The sequence below is a fragment of the Pollachius pollachius genome (assembly GCF_949987615.1).
Source record: "Pollachius pollachius genome assembly, chromosome: 13".
Taxonomy (NCBI): Eukaryota; Metazoa; Chordata; class Actinopteri; order Gadiformes; family Gadidae; genus Pollachius; species Pollachius pollachius.
In genome coordinates this window covers 2,956,475-2,974,676 of record NC_136946.1, presented here as the reverse complement: position 1 = coordinate 2,974,676, position 18,202 = coordinate 2,956,475, and the positions used below count along the sequence as shown (strand labels likewise).

Genomic DNA, 18,202 nt, shown 5'->3' with positions numbered 1-18,202 from the left:
AAATGGTTGCGGTGAGTTACGTGAGAGACTATTACATATAGGTCTAGGTAACTCAACAGTATTTCAGCCTATTCTAGTAGATCACAAAAACCTCTAGGGGAGATTGCTGCCGCGGGTTCATGACAACGCCTATACAAACCATGAGAAGAATACATACATACATGCATACATACATAGGCATACATACGTACACAGACAGGCAGACGGACACATTGCATTGTCGTTACTCTTATTACGTCATAAAACTGGTCCTGGATCAGCTTCACCCGATGGCAGTTTCCATGCTTTGCCTGGCAGGTACGCATGCGCATTGAGACGTTTTACGGGAAGACAGCGTCGGCAATTACGTTCAGATGCAGTGGAACACGCGAAATTCCTGCAACACCTGCTGAAACCGAGAAACGAACATTTTATATTATAGGTGATTGGATCGTGAGCGGCGTGAGGGATTATACAGTAGGGAAAAACGGGTGACGCTAGAAATCCATAGGACTAAAGCGTATCTGCGTCACGTGGTCAGCCACAACCAATCGGAGTGATGCAATTCTATCGGAAAGAGAGCTCTTTGTTCGGCGTTTTTCAACTTTATTCGTGATTATACACACATGTCTTGAATTCGTATTTATATTTCATTGGGACACATCTCTGGCGACATTTGACCCTGGACTGACACCAGCTGGTATTTGGTGCGGATTGACACGTATGCAGTGTTGTGTACGGCAGGACTCCCCTCCCCCGCTGCGTGGAATGGGGGAGGAATGGGGGAGGAACGCGGACACGTTGGAGGGAAATGTGCTAAAAAGTATCGAGGCGGAGGACAAGAAGATTAAATGAAGAAAACTTCCGGATACCTTGGGATTTACCAATCAAGAATTATATGTGTTTGAAGCAAGGTTGTTTTTCATGTAATACGTCTTTTTATTTTAAGGAACCTTTTTTTTATGACAAATTGGAAATTTTGTTTATTTGGTTATACCTTGTGGTGAAACGGTCTATTTTAAGTAGCTGAAAGTATTTCTACCATGTTAGTTTTACTTTTCCAGCCGGTCTGTGTGACGTTTTGAGGACCTGTAACCTTGGGTTGGGGGATGGGCTGGTGAGGTAGCGTCCTCGGCCTTATCGGAACGTTGATTTAATCGTTTAAACGTGTACATTCGTAGCCCGAATTGTCCGAATCCGTCAAATGTTACCAGATCGTAAGTTTCACTAAGCAGTAGAGTCCGTTGCACTTGTTCAATGCATTCAGACCCCGCTACCAGTAATTTTCTTTTAACGAAAAAAGACTACCCATTAGTGCGTTCTGTGGGTACTTCGGAGTCCTTCACGTTGGGTTTATCCGTGGCAGTTGGGACTCGATGTTTAAGGTCAAAGAGAGGGCCGAGTAAAGTGCTGTGTCATTCGGCGGCTGTCACACGGTGTCGTTCTGACTTGGCAGGGTATGGTTGTTGTGACAACGTTATGCGAAAACGGAACGGCACCACTTTGGTTCTCGTTTCGGGTTTATATCAGATAAGCGTTAATATGAACACGAGTAAGAGACCCAAGGCCTTGGGGTGTCGATGCATGGGCTCGGTTTTCAGTCTCCTTCCGCCGAGTCGAACCATGTTATTGGTCACGAATCGGCTGCGAAACACGGTTAGTGTGTGATTTGCGAACGTTTTATGTAGTTCGGTGATGTGTTACGGTAGTTAAACGGTGATTTAATCAACTTTTGTGAAACTTAAGATGGCGACTCTGCGCCCTTTCCGTGAAGGAGAAGTGCGAACGCTGTGGCGCGTGGAGGGCGGTGTCTGGTTCCGGAGGGATACGCGTGACCTGGGTGAACAACCAATGGGCGTCCTCGTACTAAACGCCGAAAGCGCGCGTAGATCCTGGTTGCCCAATCACCGCGGTCGTCTGGCCGACGCGGACGTCATCTTATGTGATAAGGAAATGGGCGGAGCCCGACCAGACATGTTTTGTAGGGACTAATGTGACGTAGCCAGTAAGAAACAAAATGTTTCCATTGCCAGACACGTTGGCCCAATAGCGTCGTACGCTTGCTGTGACGGACAGGGGTAACTGGCCAATGGGGCCTCCAAAAGCTGGTCCATAATACCTATTTATGTATGGATTCGCTAAGTTTCACAGACAGCTCAGGCGGCGAATCGCAACCTTGGGGGCGTAGTCTCCTTGGAGTAGTCTGGCCAATGGCGTGGTTGTGTTGTCTATAAAGCAACGGGCGAAGCGGTTGCGTCGCCATTTCACTGAAGCTGTGTCAACAAGAACGTGGTGGCGGGGACGGGAGACAACGGACGAACTGAGTCGGATCCTGATTTTCAATATAGCTTAAAGAGAATCCGGATCCATCCTGATGGATATGGCTCTAAACCCGCCTCTTGACAGGTATCTACTGGTCAAATCGACTCTAGGGTTTCCATCGGAGGGGATATTGATAAACTCTGGATGTAATATTTTTCTCTAACGGTTAACAAAAGTGGCCGATGTTCTTGGCGCTACGGTAGGCGCGTTCGTGTCCAAATGGACGTTGTTAACAAAAAGTACGGCTTGCATTTTAAGAGTTAAACCAATTTCGAAAGCCAATCTTTGAGTACGTTTGGTGGAGTCGGAGTGGTAAATAAACAGCGGGGGTATTTGTGTTGTGTATCGGCGCCATCTTCGGGACTCCTCTCCGGGTAGCCGCTCTCTGGGAGCCAGCGGTACCAGTTAGCATTAGCTCCGTCGTTAGCCTCGTAACGCCTTCAAAAGGAGCCTCGGTTTCCTCCCTGCCTAAGCGTATACTCCTTCTGTTGTTGACAAATGTAGTCGTTGTGCCAACCGACTTGTGGGATATGCTCACGGCTGCTCTGGGTGCTGTTGAGGCGGCTGTTGGGAGCCTTTAAAGGATAACATTGGGGAGGCGGACTCGTCGGGACCCGGGTCCGCTCCTCCTATGAACCCGCTCGGGGTTGCCGGCTACAGGCAAGGCTGTGTTACGAGCCAGCGGTGCTGCTCACGGCTCTGTTGTGTGTGTTTACACCGCTGCGTGTTAGGGGCTGTGCTGGTGAGGTCTACCGGAGGGTTGTGTTTTCCTGTCGGTTGATCGTTTAGTGCTGTGGGCTTAATTTCAGTGATGCTGCCTTGAACGCCTCCTCCAGTACATGTAAACAGTAGTAGACCTTTTATATTTTTCAGTGACTGTGCAGATTTATTTTTTATAACCAAACATTGTATTGTGTACAAATATTTTTATTTAATAATAAAGTACCACGACTGTTTACTTTTGTTTCCTAGTTGTGTCATTAAAGAGAAAAGTCCCCATTTGACGTTAGCGCAATGACCAGATGTTGTGCTGCGGTTAGCATCCAGCTACTTCAGCACAAAGAGTGAGTTGCTCTGCAGGATAACTTCCTGTCAGTCCCACGTGGCCTCAGCAGCTCAGGTAAACACGCAAAGGCGCAACCGGTCAGACCAGAGATCTGTCGCGGGGGTCAGGTGATTTGATAGACCACAGGTTATGAAATTATAATTCATAGCATGCTGTTATGTTATCAACAGGTGTTGAAGTGAGATAATGTAACTTGCTTGATTGGAGTCTGAGAAAACAACCACTGTCACTATAATATTGACGTGACTTATGTATCGATCTAACAGTCCATTGTAATGTAAACAAACATCAATCCGTTTTTTCGTAACTTTAACTGTAGATGTTATTAACACATGGAGGGCGCTGGAGTGGAAAGAACCAGGGTGCTGATGAGTTACAACCCAGGAAGGGGGCGGGGTGAGAATCCTGTTCCCATGGTTATACCAGCCTAGCGTGCAGCTGCAGGGAAACGTTAACTCAGTTTCCAAGGGGACAAACAGGTCTATGAAATGGCTTGTGGAATCACGTGCACAGTGCTGTCGAGGGGTTCAAGTGTAGCTTCAACCTCTGCACGGTTTCTATACGGCTCAGGGCATTGGGGATTTATGTCTGTGCATGTGTAAACATGCATACTGAAGATATTCAGTCCTAGATAAGGTGCTCCTGTAAAAACATTGATCACAACAGTGTTCGGTCTCCATAAGACAACATGAGAGCACCCCTACCGACTCCATAGCTGTGAGGAAAGTTGTTGAACTGCCTGATAACACCCCAGAAACACACAGTCCAAAATCTGGTCTGTGGGGCAGAGCAACGGTGGTCATGCTGTAGGATCATGTATACCGTCCAGTGCCGCAGTTGTGCTGCCTCAGCAGACAACCTGTGGAGTGGCACTTGACACAATGACAGCACACCAGGTGTACCCCACCCTAGACAAGCTTTGACTTTGAGGTGTTCTTTTCTGTGTGCGCACAACAGTGGTGTTGATGCGACGAGCGTAAGATGCATAGACGTGTCTACAGGCCCTCCCGATGCCCCTCCCTCAGGATGGGGGGGGGTGTGTGTCCTGAGTTATGGTCACACGGTAGTAGGCTGTAGATTTGACTATTCTGGATCATGGGTAATCAAAGCAGGGTATGGTGTTCCTCAGACTGGTCGATGGCAACACTTCATCAGCCTTGTTCCCCGGCTGAGGTCCCGTGAACCGAGTGGCCGCCTTATGTGTTGTGGTTGTGAATAGAGCGATGGAGAGAAACAAACTCCTTTTATTCAGACGTTCAATGTAATATTTGGTATTTTGGTAATATTATTAGTGATATTTAATGCGTGCAGTTATTCTTGATATGTTGCTTTATATCTGTGGTTAAGCCAATGCCAGGTCAGCTGGGTGTGTGTGTGGATGGTGCCAGAAGCCAGGCCAGTGGGGTGTGATTGCAGCGGGTCAGTGGGGTGTGTATGCAGCGGGCCTCACGGTGCGTCTCCCTCCCTACAGCTCCATGCTCGGGGTGGAGGTGACGGGCGTCTCCGTGATGGACCACAGCTCCTCCACCGCGGCCGGGAAGCGCATCCGCAAGCCGTCGCTGCTCTACGAGGGCTTTGAGAGCCCCGGGGGGCCGGCGCTGGGCCAGACCACCGCCGCCGGGCCCCCGCAACCCTCCAACAAGGACCCCAGCCGGCAGGGCCGCGCCACCAACCAGCTGCAGTTCCTCCAGAAGGCCATGATCAAGTCCCTGTGGCGCCACCACTTCGCCTGGCCCTTCCACGAGCCGGTGGACGCCAGCAAACTCAACCTGCCCGTGAGTGTCCGGCCAGAGCACATTGCCACAGAGATTCAGCGCAGCAAACACTGGCCATAAGCTTCCCCTTTCCAGAGGAAAATCATACGATCTTGCACACGCTCATTAAATAGTGGAACCATTAGCAGTGACGCAAAACAGCATTTAACATCCTTGTTGGCCGATGGTTGATGGATCCTTTTGTGTACAATGATGTAGAATATACAGCCTGACAAACTGTATCCAAACAAAATCTTGATTAACTATACAGTGAAAGAAGCGTGAGAAGAAGCTGTTCCACGCGTAAACTTATGTTAACCTTCTCTGAGACATCCTGCTATGGCTACTGGCAAGATGATTGGATCTTCCACACACTCATTAAATAGTGGAACCATTAGCATTGACACAAAACAGCATTTAACATCCATCTTGGGCAATGGTTGATGGATCCTTTTGTGTACAATGATGTAGAATATATTAGGACGTGGCTGGTGTAGCATTAAAAGAGTGGTGTTCCCTCCCCAGGACTACCATAAGATCATCAAGATCCCCATGGACATGGGCACAATTAAGAGGCGGCTGGAGAACAACTACTACCGCAGCGCCAGCGAGTGCATGCAGGACTTCAACACCATGTTCACCAACTGTTACATCTACAACAAGGTAACGCACTGTTCACTAAGGGTGACCCTAACTTTGTTGAGTAACCTAACCCAAGCATCCTGGGGAGGCTATCCCAAACATTATCCTGAGTCAGTTTACCGTCACATTAGCTAGAGAAACTTTATCCAAACATTAGCTTGTGTAACCTGAAAGTGAAACTAGCTTGAGAAACTTTGTCCAAACATAATCTTGAGTAACTTGAAAGTTAAACTAGCTTGACAAACTGTATCCAAAATTAATCTTGATTAACCATACAGGGAAACTAGCTTGAGAAGGTTTATCCAAACATAATCTTGGTTAACTATACAGTGAAACTAGCGTGAGAAGCTTTATCCATGCATTATCTTGAGCACCGTTGCGTGACACTAGCTTGAGAAGCTTCATCCAGACATTATCTTGTTTAACTTTACAGTGAAGCTAAAGTGAGAAGCTTTATTCAGACATAATCTTGAGCACTGTGGCGTGACACTAGCTTGAGAAGCTTCATCCAGACATTATCTTGATTAACTTTACAGTGACACTAGCATGAGAAGCTTTATTCAGACATAATCTTGATTAACTTTACAGTGACACTAGCGTGAGAAGCTTCATCCAGACATTATCTTGATTAACTTTACAGTGACACTAGCGTGAGAAGCTTCATCCAGACATTATCTTGAGCACCATCACGTGACACTAGCTTGAGGGAGGCCGCTGGCTCCTCCTCAGTCGGTGTGTAACTCCCAGCTCCCCTCTAGCCCTCAGACGACATCGTGCTGATGGCCCAGTCCCTGGAGAAGGCCTTCCTGCAGAAGGTGGCCCAGATGCCTCAGGAGGAAGTGGAGCTGCCCCCTCCGCCACCACGAGGGAAGCCAGGGAAACAGGGCCGGAGAGGGAGGGGGGCAGGTGAGACACGCCTTTAAGCAACCAGCTGTCAGACCGAAACACAGTCATTAAAACACACAATGAACATCACACAGTCACCTCCTCGCATGCATCACAAACAACATCACTACACACAAGTATCAACATCCACTCAACACGTACCATATATAAACATTCAACATCCTATACACTACACAAATTAATCATAGACATCAAACACAACATATACTATACACACGTACCATATACATCACACAACATCCTACACTACACACACATACCAAATAATTCACACACAACATACACTACACACACGTACCATATATAAACATTCAACATCCTATACGCACCCACACAACATCCTACACTACACACATGCACCATACACACACACACACGCACACGCACCATATATAAACACTCAACATCCCACACACATACTTAATTAAGCAAAGCATCTATTTACCTTCTGAGCGGTCAGATCTCTTATCAGCCATTGGCTGTGTCTGTCCTGGCCCCGCCCATCTGGTGCTGATGTGTAGGCATTAAGAGGTCTGTTTGTGTGTTTGTGTGTTTGTGTGTGTGTGTGTGTGTGTGTGTGTGTGTGCAGTGTCCGGAGGGGTGACCACAGCCCACCAGGTCCCTGCCGTGTCCCAGTCGGCCTACTCGCCCCCTACCCCCGAGACCCCCGACATGCTGCTCTCCATGACCCCGCAGATCCTCCTCCCCAAGTCCCTGAGCCACGCCCAGCCCAGCCCCGCCCTGCTGGGCCTGCCGCCCCACACACAGCCCACCACCAAGGTGACAAACACGCACACACACACACACTCACTCACACACAGCCCACCACCAAGGCAACGCACGCACGCACGCACGCACGCACGCACAGCCCACCACCAAGGTAACAAACACGCACGCACGCACACACACACACACAGCCCACCACCAAGGCAACGCACGCACGCACGCACGCACGCACACGCGCGCACACACACACACTCACACACAGCCCACCACCAAGGTAACAAACACGCACGCACGCACACACACACACACAGCCCACCACCAAGGCAACACACGCACGCACGCACGCACGCACGCACGCACGCACACGCGCGCACACACACACACACACACTCACACACAGCCCACCACCAAGGTAACAAACACGCACACACACACACACACACACTCAAAGCCCACCACCAAGGCAACACACACACACACTGCAAAGGTAGCACACACACACAGCCCATCACACCGGGGTAACACACACACCTTGTGCTCCCACAATGGTCATTTAAATGACGAGATGGAATCGAACAAAAACTGCATTCTGGAAAAATATATCCATGCACAATCTGAGTATGAAGGCTGACTCTGGTCTGTCTGTCTGTCTCTCAGAAAAAGGGGGTGAAGCGGAAGGCGGACACCACCACCCCCACCACCATGGCCCTGCCCCTCATGGCCACCCTGGGGGTGGGCGGTGCGTCCCCCATCACCCTCACCTCCCAGGGGGTGGAGCACAACTCTAGCCTGGGGATGGGCCCCGGCCTGGGCCTCACCATGGGCCTGGGCGGCGGGGGCACTCTCATGGGCGGGGGGGGCAAGGCGCCGCCGGGGGCCCGCCGGGGGGTCAGCGGGCGGCCCATCAAGCCCCCCAAGAAGGACCTGCCGGACTCCATGCTGCCGCAGCCGGCGCGGCGCAGCAAGCTCAGCCCGCCGCTGCGCTACTGCAACAGCGTGCTGAAGGAGCTGCTCTCCAAGAAGCACGCGGGCTACGCCTGGCCCTTCTACAAGCCCGTGGACGCCACCACGCTGGGGCTGCACGACTACCACGACATCATCAAGCAGCCCATGGACCTCAGCACCATCAAGGTACCCCCCCGCCCCCGCCCGCCCCCAACAACCCGCTCTTAGACAACACACTACTGTTAGACAACAACCCTACTGTTAGACAACACACTGAACGACCCAGGGGGTCGTTCAGTGTGTTGTCTAACAGTAGGGTTGTTGTGTTGAGAGGGTTGTCTTAACAGTAGGGTTGTTGTGTTGAGAGGGTTGTCTTAACAGTAGGGTTGTTGTGTTGAGAGGGTTGTCTTAACAGTAGGGTTGTTGTGTTGAGAGGGTTGTCTTAACAGTAGGGTTGTTGTGTTGAGAGGGTTGTCTTAACAGTAGGGTTGTTGTGTTGAGAGGGTTGTCTTAACAGTAGGGCTGTTGTGTTGAGAGGGTTGTCTTAACAGTAGGGTTGTTGTGTTGAGAGGGTTGTCTAACAGTAGGGTTGTTGTGTTGAGAGGGTTGTCTTAACAGTAGGGTTGTTGTGTTGAGAGGGTTGTCTTAACAGTAGGGTTGTTGTGTTGAGAGGGTTGTCTTAACAGTAGGGTTGTTGTGTTGAGAGGGTTGTCTAAGAGTATGGGGGTTGTGTTATGTTCAGTGTTTTGTGTCCAGTTGTCTAACGGTCCGTGTGTTGTGTTGAACAGAGGCAGATGGACGGCAGAACGTACCGCGATGCCCAGCAGTTCTCTGCCGACGTCAGACTCATGTTCTCCAACTGCTACAAGTACAACCCCCCCGACCACGACGTCGTCGCCATGGCGAGGAAGCTACAGGTAACAGCGAATCATATCCCTAGTGTTGGGTTTAGCCAACACTCGATTTTACTCTAGCACAGAGTCTCGGTATTTCTCTAGCGCAGTCTCGATATTTTGTCTTGTCTTGTCTTGACTCCTCCCTCCTCCTTAACGTTGTCTTGACTCCTCCCTCTTCCTTAACGTTGTCTTGACGCCTCCCTCCTCCTTAACGTTGTCTTGACGCCTCCCTCCTCCTTAACGTTGTCTTGACTCCTCCCTTCTCATTAACGTTGTCTTGACGCCTCCCTCCTCTTTAACGTTGTCTTGACGCCTCCCTCCTCTTTAACGTTGTCTTGACTCCTCCCTCCTCATTAACGTTGTCTTGACTCCTCCCTCCTTCTTAACGTTGTCTTGACGCCTCCCTCCTCCTTAACGTTGTCTTGACGCCTCCCTCATCCTTAACGTTGTCTTGACGCCTCCCTCCTTCTTAACGTTGTCTTGACGCCTCCCTCCTCCTTAACGTTGTCTTGACGCCTCCCTCCTCCTTAACGTTGTCTTGACGCCTCCCTCCTCCTTAACGTTGTCTTGACGCCTCCCTCCTCCTTAACGTTGTCTTGACGCCTCCCTCCTCCTTAACGTTGTCTTGACTCCTCCCTTCTCATTAACGTTGTCTTGACGCCTCCCTCCTCTTTAACGTTGTCTTGACGCCTCCCTCCTCTTTAACGTTGTCTTGACTCCTCCCTCCTCATTAACGTTGTCTTGACTCCTCCCTCCTTCTTAATGTTGTCTTGACGCCTCCCTCCTCCTTAACGTTGTCTTGACGCCTCCCTCATCCTTAACGTTGTCTTGACGCCTCCCTCCTCCTTAACGTTGTCTTGACGCCTCCCTCCTCCTTAATGTTGTCTTGAGGCCTCCCTCCTCCTTAACGTTGTCTTGACTCCTCCCTCCTCCTTAACGTTGTCTTGACTCCTCCCTCCTCCTTAACGTTGTCTTGACGCCTCCCTCCTCCTTAACGTTGTCTTGAGGCCTCCCTCCTCCTTAACGTTGTCTTGACGCCTCCCTCCTTCTTAACGTTGTCTTGACGCCTCCCTCCTCCTTAAAGTTATCTCGACTCCTCCCTCCTTCCTAACGTTGTCTTGACGCCTCCCTCATCCTTAACGTTGTCTTGACGCCTCCCTCCTCCTTAACGTTGTCTTGACTCCTCCCTCCTCCTTAACGTTGTCTTGACTCCTCCCTCCTCCTTAACGTTGTCTTGACTCCTCCCTCCTTCTTAATGTTGTCTTGACGCCTCCCTCCTCCTTAACGTTGTCTTGACGCCTCCCTCCTCCTTAACGTTGTCTTGACGCCTCTCTCCTCCTTAACGTTGTCTTGACGCCTCCCTCCTCCTTAACGTTGTCTTGACGCCTCCCTCCTCCTTAACGTTGTCTTGAGGCCTCCCTCCTCCTTAACGTTGTCTTGACGCCTCCCTCCTCCTTAACGTTGTCTTGACTCCTCCCTCCTCCTTAACGTTGTCTTGACTCCTCCCTCCTCCTTACCGTTGTCTTGACTCCTCCCTCCTCATTAACGTTGTCTTGACGCCTCCCTCCTTCTTAACGTTGTCTTGACGCCTCCCTCCTCCTTAACGTTGTCTTGACGCCTCCCTCCTCCTTAACGTTGTCTTGAGGCCTCCCTCCTCCTTAACGTTGTCTTGACTCCTCCCTCCTCCTTAACGTTGTCTTGACGCCTCCCTCCTTCTTAACGTTGTCTTGACGCCTCCCTCCTCCTTAAAGTTATCTCGACTCCTCCCTCCTCCTTAACGTTGTCTTGACTCCTCCCTCCTCCTTAACGTTGTCTTGACTCCTCCCTCCTCCTTAACGTTGTCTTGACTCCTCCCTCCTCCTTAACGTTGTCTTGACTCCTCCCTCCTTCTTAATGTTGTCTTGACGCCTCCCTCCTCCTTAACGTTGTCTTGACGCCTCCCTCCTCCTTAACGTTGTCTTGACGCCTCCCTCCTCCTTAACGTTGTCTTGACGCCTCCCTCCTCCTTAACGTTGTCTTGAGGCCTCCCTCCTCCTTAACGTTGTCTTGACGCCTCCCTCCTCCTTAACGTTGTCTTGACTCCTCCCTCCTCCTTAACGTTGTCTTGACTCCTCCCTCCTCCTTACCGTTGTCTTGACTCCTCCCTCCTCATTAACGTTGTCTTGACGCCTCCCTCCTTCTTAACGTTGTCTTGACGCCTCCCTCCTCCTTAACGTTGTCTTGACGCCTCCCTCCTCCTTAACGTTGTCTTGAGGCCTCCCTCCTCCTTAACGTTGTCTTGACTCCTCCCTCCTCCTTAACGTTGTCTTGACGCCTCCCTCCTTCTTAACGTTGTCTTGACGCCTCTCTCCTCCTTAACGTTGTCTTGACGCCTCCCTCCTCCTTAACGTTGTCTTGACTCCTCCCTCCTCCTTAACGTTGTCTTGACTCCTCCCTTCTCATTAACGTTGTCTTGACGCCTCCCTCCTCTTTAACGTTGTCTTGACTCCTCCCTCCTCCTTAACGTTGTCTTGACTCCTCCCTCCTTCTTAACGTTGTCTTGACGCCTCCCTCCTCCTTAAAGTTATCTCGACTCCTCCCTCCTCCTTAACGTTGTCTTGACTCCTCCCTCCTCCTTAACGTTGTCTTGACTCCTCCCTCCTCCTTACCGTTGTCTTGACTCCTCCCTCCTCATTAACGTTGTCTTGACGACTCCCTCCTTCTTAACGTTGTCTTGACGCCTCCCTCCTCCTTAACGTTGTCTTGACGCCTCCCTCCTCCTTAACGTTGTCTTGACGCCTCCCTCCTCCTTAAAGTTATCTCGACTCCTCCCTCCTCCCTAATGGCTCGTCCTCCTCCTAACTCCTGCGGTCTGCTTGCCCTCAACAGGACGTGTTCGAGTTCTGCTTCGCCAAGATGCCCGACGAGCCCCCGGCCCCCCCCAGCTCCTCCTCCTCCTCCTCGTCCTCCTCGTCTTCGTCGGAGAGCGAGCCCAGCAGCGAGAGTGAGAGCGAGAGCAGCCCCAGCTCGGACAGCGAGGAGGAGCGAGCCAACCGCTTGGCCGAGCTGCAGGAACAGGTGTGTGTGTGTGTGTGGCTCCCACCGTCCTGACCTATGACCTCAGCGCAGCGGCCCTGCTGTAGAGCAGCTCTAAAGCCGGGGGGGGGGAGAGACAGGGGGAATCACAGTCCTCCATGCACTGCCACTGTCGAAGCCACGCCCCCAAACTCATGACTCGAGCGATAGCCTAGCCTTGTGGAAGGAGACGCATGTGTGGTGAGAACACAGGCAGGGTGACCGGGTAGGTAGGTAGACAGGCAGAGTGGCCTGGTTGGTAGACAGACAGGCAGAATGGGCTGGTAGACAGATAGGCAGGCAGAGTGGACGGGTAGGTAGACAGACAGGCAGGCAGAGTGGCCGGGTAGGTAGACAGACAGGCAGGCAGAGTGGCCGGGTAGGTAGACAGACAGACAGGCAGAGTGGCTGGGTAGGTAGACAGGCAGTCTGTCCAATCATTTCGGTTGGGGCAGAATGAACTGATAGGACGGTCTTATAACAGGCCTGAGGCCGCCACAGATACTGTATTGTTTTCTTTATTTTTGTCAGAGCATTTGATTTATTGATCGCTGTAGGGATGCAAGGACAGTTTTATAAAAATCTGACCAAATGACTCCATCTCCAGCTTTAAGATCTTTCTCCTCCCCCTCCAAGTGAATCATCTGTTAATATTGTTTTTCTCCTCTCTCCCTCCCTCGGCCTTCCCCCGATCTCCCCTCTCTCCCTCCCTCTGTCTCCCCTCTCTCCCTCTCTGTCTCCCCTCTCTCCCTCCCTCTGTCTCCCTCCCTCTGTGTCCCCTCTCTCCCTCCCTCTGTCTCCCCTCTCTCCTTCCCTGTCTCCCCTCTCTCCCTCTCTGTCTCCCTCCCTCTGTGTCCCCTCTCTCCCTCCCTCTGTCTCCCCTCTCTCCCTCCCTGTCTCCCCTCTCTCCCTCCCTCTGTCTCCCCTCTCACCCTCTCTGTCTCCCTCCCTCTGTGTCCCCTCTCTCCCTCCCTCTTTCTCCCCCCTCTGTCTCCCCCTCCAGCTGAAGGCGGTCCACGAGCAGCTCACGGCTCTCTCCCAGGGGCCCATCGTCAAGCCCAAGAAGAAGAAGGAGAAGAAAGAGAAGAAGAAGAAGAAGAAGCCGGAGAAGGAGAAGCACCGGCGGATAGAGGAGGAGCCTGCGCCACCGCGGCCTGCCAAGACCCCCAAGACCACCAAGACGCCCAAGACCCCAAAGACCCCCAAGAACAAGGCCAGCCGGGCCTTGGGGACCCCCGCCACACAGCCCAAGAAGACCCCTGGCAGGAAGAACAACAAGAGCAAGTGAGTGGCGGCCCCTAGTGGCCAGGAGGGGAATCACAGCTCCCTATAGTCTCACTGGCTCCCCCGGTCTGTCCCCCTACAGGGGTGAAGGGGAATCACAGCCCTCCCTATAGTCTCACTGGCTCCCCCGGTCTGTCCCCCTACAGGGGTGAAGGGGAATCACAGCCCTCCCTATAGTCTCACTGGCTCCCCCGGTCTGTCCCCCTACAGGGGTGAAGGGGAATCACAGCCCTCCCTATAGTCTCACTGGCTCCCCCGGTCTGTCCCCCTACAGGGGTGAAGGGGAATCACAGCCCTCCCTATAGTCTCACTGGCTCCCCCGGTCTGTCCCCCTACAGGGGTGAAGGGGAATCACAGCCCTCCCTATAGTCTCACTGGCTCTCCCGGTCTGTCCCCCTACAGGGGTGAAGGGGAATCACAGCCCTCCCTATAGTCTCACTGGCTCCCCCGGTCTGTCCCCCTACAGGGGTGAAGGGGAATCACAGCCCTCCCTATAGTCTCACTGGCTCTCCCGGTCTGTCCCCCTACAGGGGTGAAGGGGAATCACAGCCCTCCCTATAGTCTCACTGGCTCCCCCGGTCTGTCCCCCTACAGGGGTGAAGGGGAATCACAGCCCTCCCTATAGTCTCACTGGCTCCCCCAGGCTGTGCGCCTACAGGGGTGAAGGGGAATCACAGCCCTCCCTATAGTCTCACTGGCTCCCCCGGTCTGTGTGCCTACAGGAGGGTTTGGGGAACACGGGGGACCCCTCCTTCTTCAGGGATGTTTAGGGGAGTGGTGGGTGCTTGTTCGGCACCCAGCACCCGTATCCCCTCATCTGATAGTGGAGTTAAAACAAAAGCCCTGATGATGGAGCCTGTAGATCTGTCCTATACCGTCGACCGTGGTGAACTAAACTCCCCCCCCCCCCCCCCCCCCCCCCCCCCCCCCCCAGGTCGAAGAAGGGCGGCATGATGTTCAGCGTGCCCCCCATGGAGGCCCCGGAGCTCCTCCCCCACTACGACTCTGACGAGGAGGAGGAGACGGTGCCCATGTCGTACGACGAGAAGCGGCAGCTCAGCCTGGACATCAACAAGCTGCCGGGGGAGAAGCTGGGCCGCGTGGTGTACATCATCCAGGCCCGCGAGCCCTCTCTCAGGGACACCAACCCCGAGGAGATCGAGATCGACTTTGAGACGCTCAAGCCCTCCACGCTGCGGGAGCTGGAGCGCTACGTCATGACCTGCCTGAGGAAGAAGCCCCGCAAGCCCTACGGTGAGGGGGGGCGGAGCTAATGTGGGCAGAGGGGGAGGGGCCTGGTGTGTGGCGGGAGGAGTTTACTGGGTACATGTAAGACCTAGTATGGGCAGAGGGGGAGGGGCCTGGTGTGTAGTGGGAGGAGTTTACTGGGTACATGTAAGACCTAATATGGTTAGAGGAGGAGGAGGGGAATGTGGTGGGAGAAGATGACTGGGTACAGGGGGAACCTAATATGGGCATATGGGGAGGGGCCTGGTGTGTAGTGGGAGGAGTTTACTGGGTACAGGAAGTTCCCTAATATGTGTACAGGTAGGGGTTGTGTGTAGTAGGACGTGCCTTGCGTGTAGTGGGAGGTGTTTCGTGTATCTGCTACCTTATATGTGTTGAGGGGGGGGGGCCTAGCATGAGTTTGAGTGTTGGTTCCGGTGTAATGGAGGGGGGGTCTGGAAGGTAAGGGGGAGGGGCCTACAGTGTACAGCCCTCTGGTCCAGGAGGAGAATCTCAACGTGTGTGTGTGTGTGTGTGTGTGTGTGTCTTTGCAGCGAAAGGCGGAGCGGGTAAGTCCCGCGAGGAGATGGTCCTGGAGAAGCAGCTGGAGCTGGAGAAAAGGCTGTTGGACGTCAGCGGGCAACTCAACTCGGGCAAGAAGCCCGCCAAGAACAAACGTGAGTCCCTGGGGCGGGCGCCGGGCAGGACGCTTACCTTCAGGGGACGCTTTCATCTGAGGCCTCTTACAGTCATGAGACATTAGTCAGGAGGAAGACAAACGACCATATATGGCTGTCGGTGCCGTAAGGATGTTCATAGAACCAAGTGGCGAGCGCTAACCATCACTAGGTTGACCCGTTCCCTGTATACTGCAGAGACAGCTAGGGTAAGACGCTACACGATGCTAAGGACTGTTTATAAGTGCCACGACGTACGACGTACAACAAGTGCGTACATTAAGTAAGGACCGTTGTTTTGCAGCCAAGCGCGTCTTAAAAGTTTCGATATTATGAAATAAATCGGTTTACCAGCCTGGACGACTTTAGATAACAGCTAGCTGTAAACTCGGTCGTATTGGCTGGTTGATTTTTGTTAGTTCAGTCAAGATTTTTTGATGTAGACTATTTTATAAGTGGTCATCCACCTAACTGTAAAAGTTTCCCTGGTGGTCAGATTGTATATTGGACATCTAGAATAACCCTGATTGGATGATATCAAAACAAAAGAGAGACAATCAGCATCGATGTTCAGAGGTTTGCCTAGTGTGTGTGTGTGTGTGTGTGTGTGTGTGTGTGTGTGTGTGTGTGTGTCTAACCCCCCCTGTGTGTGTGTTACGGTGTGTCTAACCCCCCCTGTGTGTGTGTTACGGTGTGTCTAACCCCCCCTGTGTGTGTGTTACGGTGTGTCTAACCCCCCCTGTGTGTGTGTTACGGTGTGTCTAACCCCCCCTGTGTGTGTGTTACGGTGTGTCTAACCCCCCCTGTGTGTGTTACGGTGTGTCTAACCCCCCCCTGTGTGTTTGCGTCCCCAGCGGAGAAGCCGTCGGCGGCCGAGGCCAACGCCCAGCCGTCGCGCCTCAGCGCCAGCAGTTCCTCCTCCGACTCCTCCACCTCCTCCTCCTCCTCCTCCTCCTCGGACACCAGCGAGTCGGACTCGGGCTGATAGAGAGAGACGGGAGAGAGAGAGAGAGAAAGACGGGGCGAGAGACAGACGAACGGACGGGGGGAGGGGGGGGAGAGACGTTCCTCTGACCCACAGAACTACTGAGACCTACAGGACCCGGGGCCCGGACCCCGACCCTCCTGGACCCCAGCGGGCTGGACCACGCCCCCCTCCCCGCGGAGCCACGCCCTCGGTCGGGGCGTGGCCGTGGGGCTGTATAGAGGACGTGTACAGGCTCATCACGATGTACCTTTTCTTTTATAAAGAAGCATTTTAATAAGATAATTTATTCCCTCGTTTCTGGGGAGAGGGAGGAAGACTTGGTGGCATCTTTATTTTTCTTTTCTTTTTAACGGGGAGGGTGTGTGTGTGTGTGTGTGTGTGTGTGTGTGTGTGTGTGTGTGTGTGTGTGTGTGTGTGTGTGTGTGTGTGTGTGTGTGTGTGTGTGTGTGTGTGTGTGTGTGTGTGTGTGTCCGTCCTCCGGCCAGGAGAGGGCAGAAGTTCCCTTTCTGGGTCGACTTGTCATGTCTGTCGTGCTGCGACTCCACTGCTGTTCTCATTACAACCATGTCGTGTGTGTGCGTGCGCGCGCTTCTTCTTGTGACCAACTGACGAATAAAGAGTGAGACTGTGTCTTGTTCACTCACCAATGCCCAACACCTCACTCCTGGCTGCCTCCTGTTCCTTCAGCATGACGACTTTCTGTCTGGGTGGCGTACTGTGTTGGTGTCTATACACCAGTGTAGAGACCAATTCATTGGTCGAGGGCCAGTTCTCCTTGGTTCTTTGAGTTATCACCCTTCAAATGTGTCTGGGATTTCGTTTTTCATGTTTTAAAATTGTTTCAGTTGAGTCTCCCAATTTGTTGAACAGATTTTGTTTTCTTAATTGGTCAAATTTCCACTTTTTAGCTCAACTTTTGAGGAAAAAATGGATTAAGTTCTAAAGCATAGACGCACAATCTGTTAAAACTGGTAGCCTACAAGTTATCAATGTTCATGATTATTTTGTCAGCTGTTCTACTTTGTTTTGAGCATTTACAGTTTGCGATTGAAACATGTATGTGTTAAATATAATTTATTTAGGTGTCTGAGTGGAGAACACGTTCATTAAACATCAACTGTACAGATGAAGCTTGTAAAAGCATTGTACATAGGGTAGTTTCTAGCACGACTTTCTGTTTCAGATTTGACCTAATGTTTTGTTCTTCTCCATGAGCCGAGATGCTCTGTCCTAGTCTTACTCTCTGAGGTCCGAACACGACCTGCCTCTGTAAGATGCAGCATTCGTTTGAACACATGCACATAAATAAATAACGTTGGATCTTTTTAACAAATATCAGCTCTTGGATTCTTGATTAAAGTATGGAGGGTTCAACACTTTGCATATTTCAGACTAAACACTAACATATTTTAATATATATGTCCACCCGCTCAGTCAAACACTAAGAGACAACGAGAAATATATATACTATTTACATTAGTTATATTAGATATAAGAACTAAGTCTGGTAAATGAGATTTCCTCTTAGGATTTAGAGGGATCTCGTTAATTCAGGAAAACAAGCAGATACAATACTTTGTGTAAACTTTTAACCGAGATATAAGAAAGTAATCTCGTTAATTAACAAAAACAATTAAAGTAACAGCCCAAACAATTTTTGGCGAAAGCGAATGCATTAAGCAGTATGTTTGTTTCACCACAACATGAGACCACTTCCCGGACCTGGACCGGTCCCC

The 18,202-nt window shown here is 51.7% G+C and overlaps 1 protein-coding gene across 2 annotated transcripts; it reads left to right on the top strand.

Moving 5' to 3' along the window:
• The first annotated feature begins 329 nt into the window (after window positions 1-329).
• On the top strand, window positions 330-17,786 carry brd2a (bromodomain containing 2a). Of its 2 annotated transcripts, none has more exons than XM_079749524.1 (12): window positions 330-893; window positions 4,839-5,142; window positions 5,647-5,784; window positions 6,522-6,669; window positions 7,259-7,449; window positions 8,053-8,526; window positions 9,129-9,257; window positions 12,105-12,293; window positions 13,294-13,574; window positions 14,509-14,828; window positions 15,356-15,478; window positions 16,333-17,786. In XM_079749524.1, exons 2-12 carry the CDS (start codon window positions 4,843-4,845, stop codon window positions 16,461-16,463), a joined length of 2,424 nt encoding a protein of 807 aa, XP_079605650.1. In that variant the 5' UTR covers window positions 330-893; window positions 4,839-4,842; the 3' UTR covers window positions 16,464-17,786. The 2 variants fall into 2 exon arrangements, with proteins under 2 accessions (XP_079605650.1, XP_079605649.1); XM_079749523.1 differs by having other exon boundaries at window positions 330-2,385.
• Window positions 17,787-18,202: the final 416 nt, after the last annotated feature.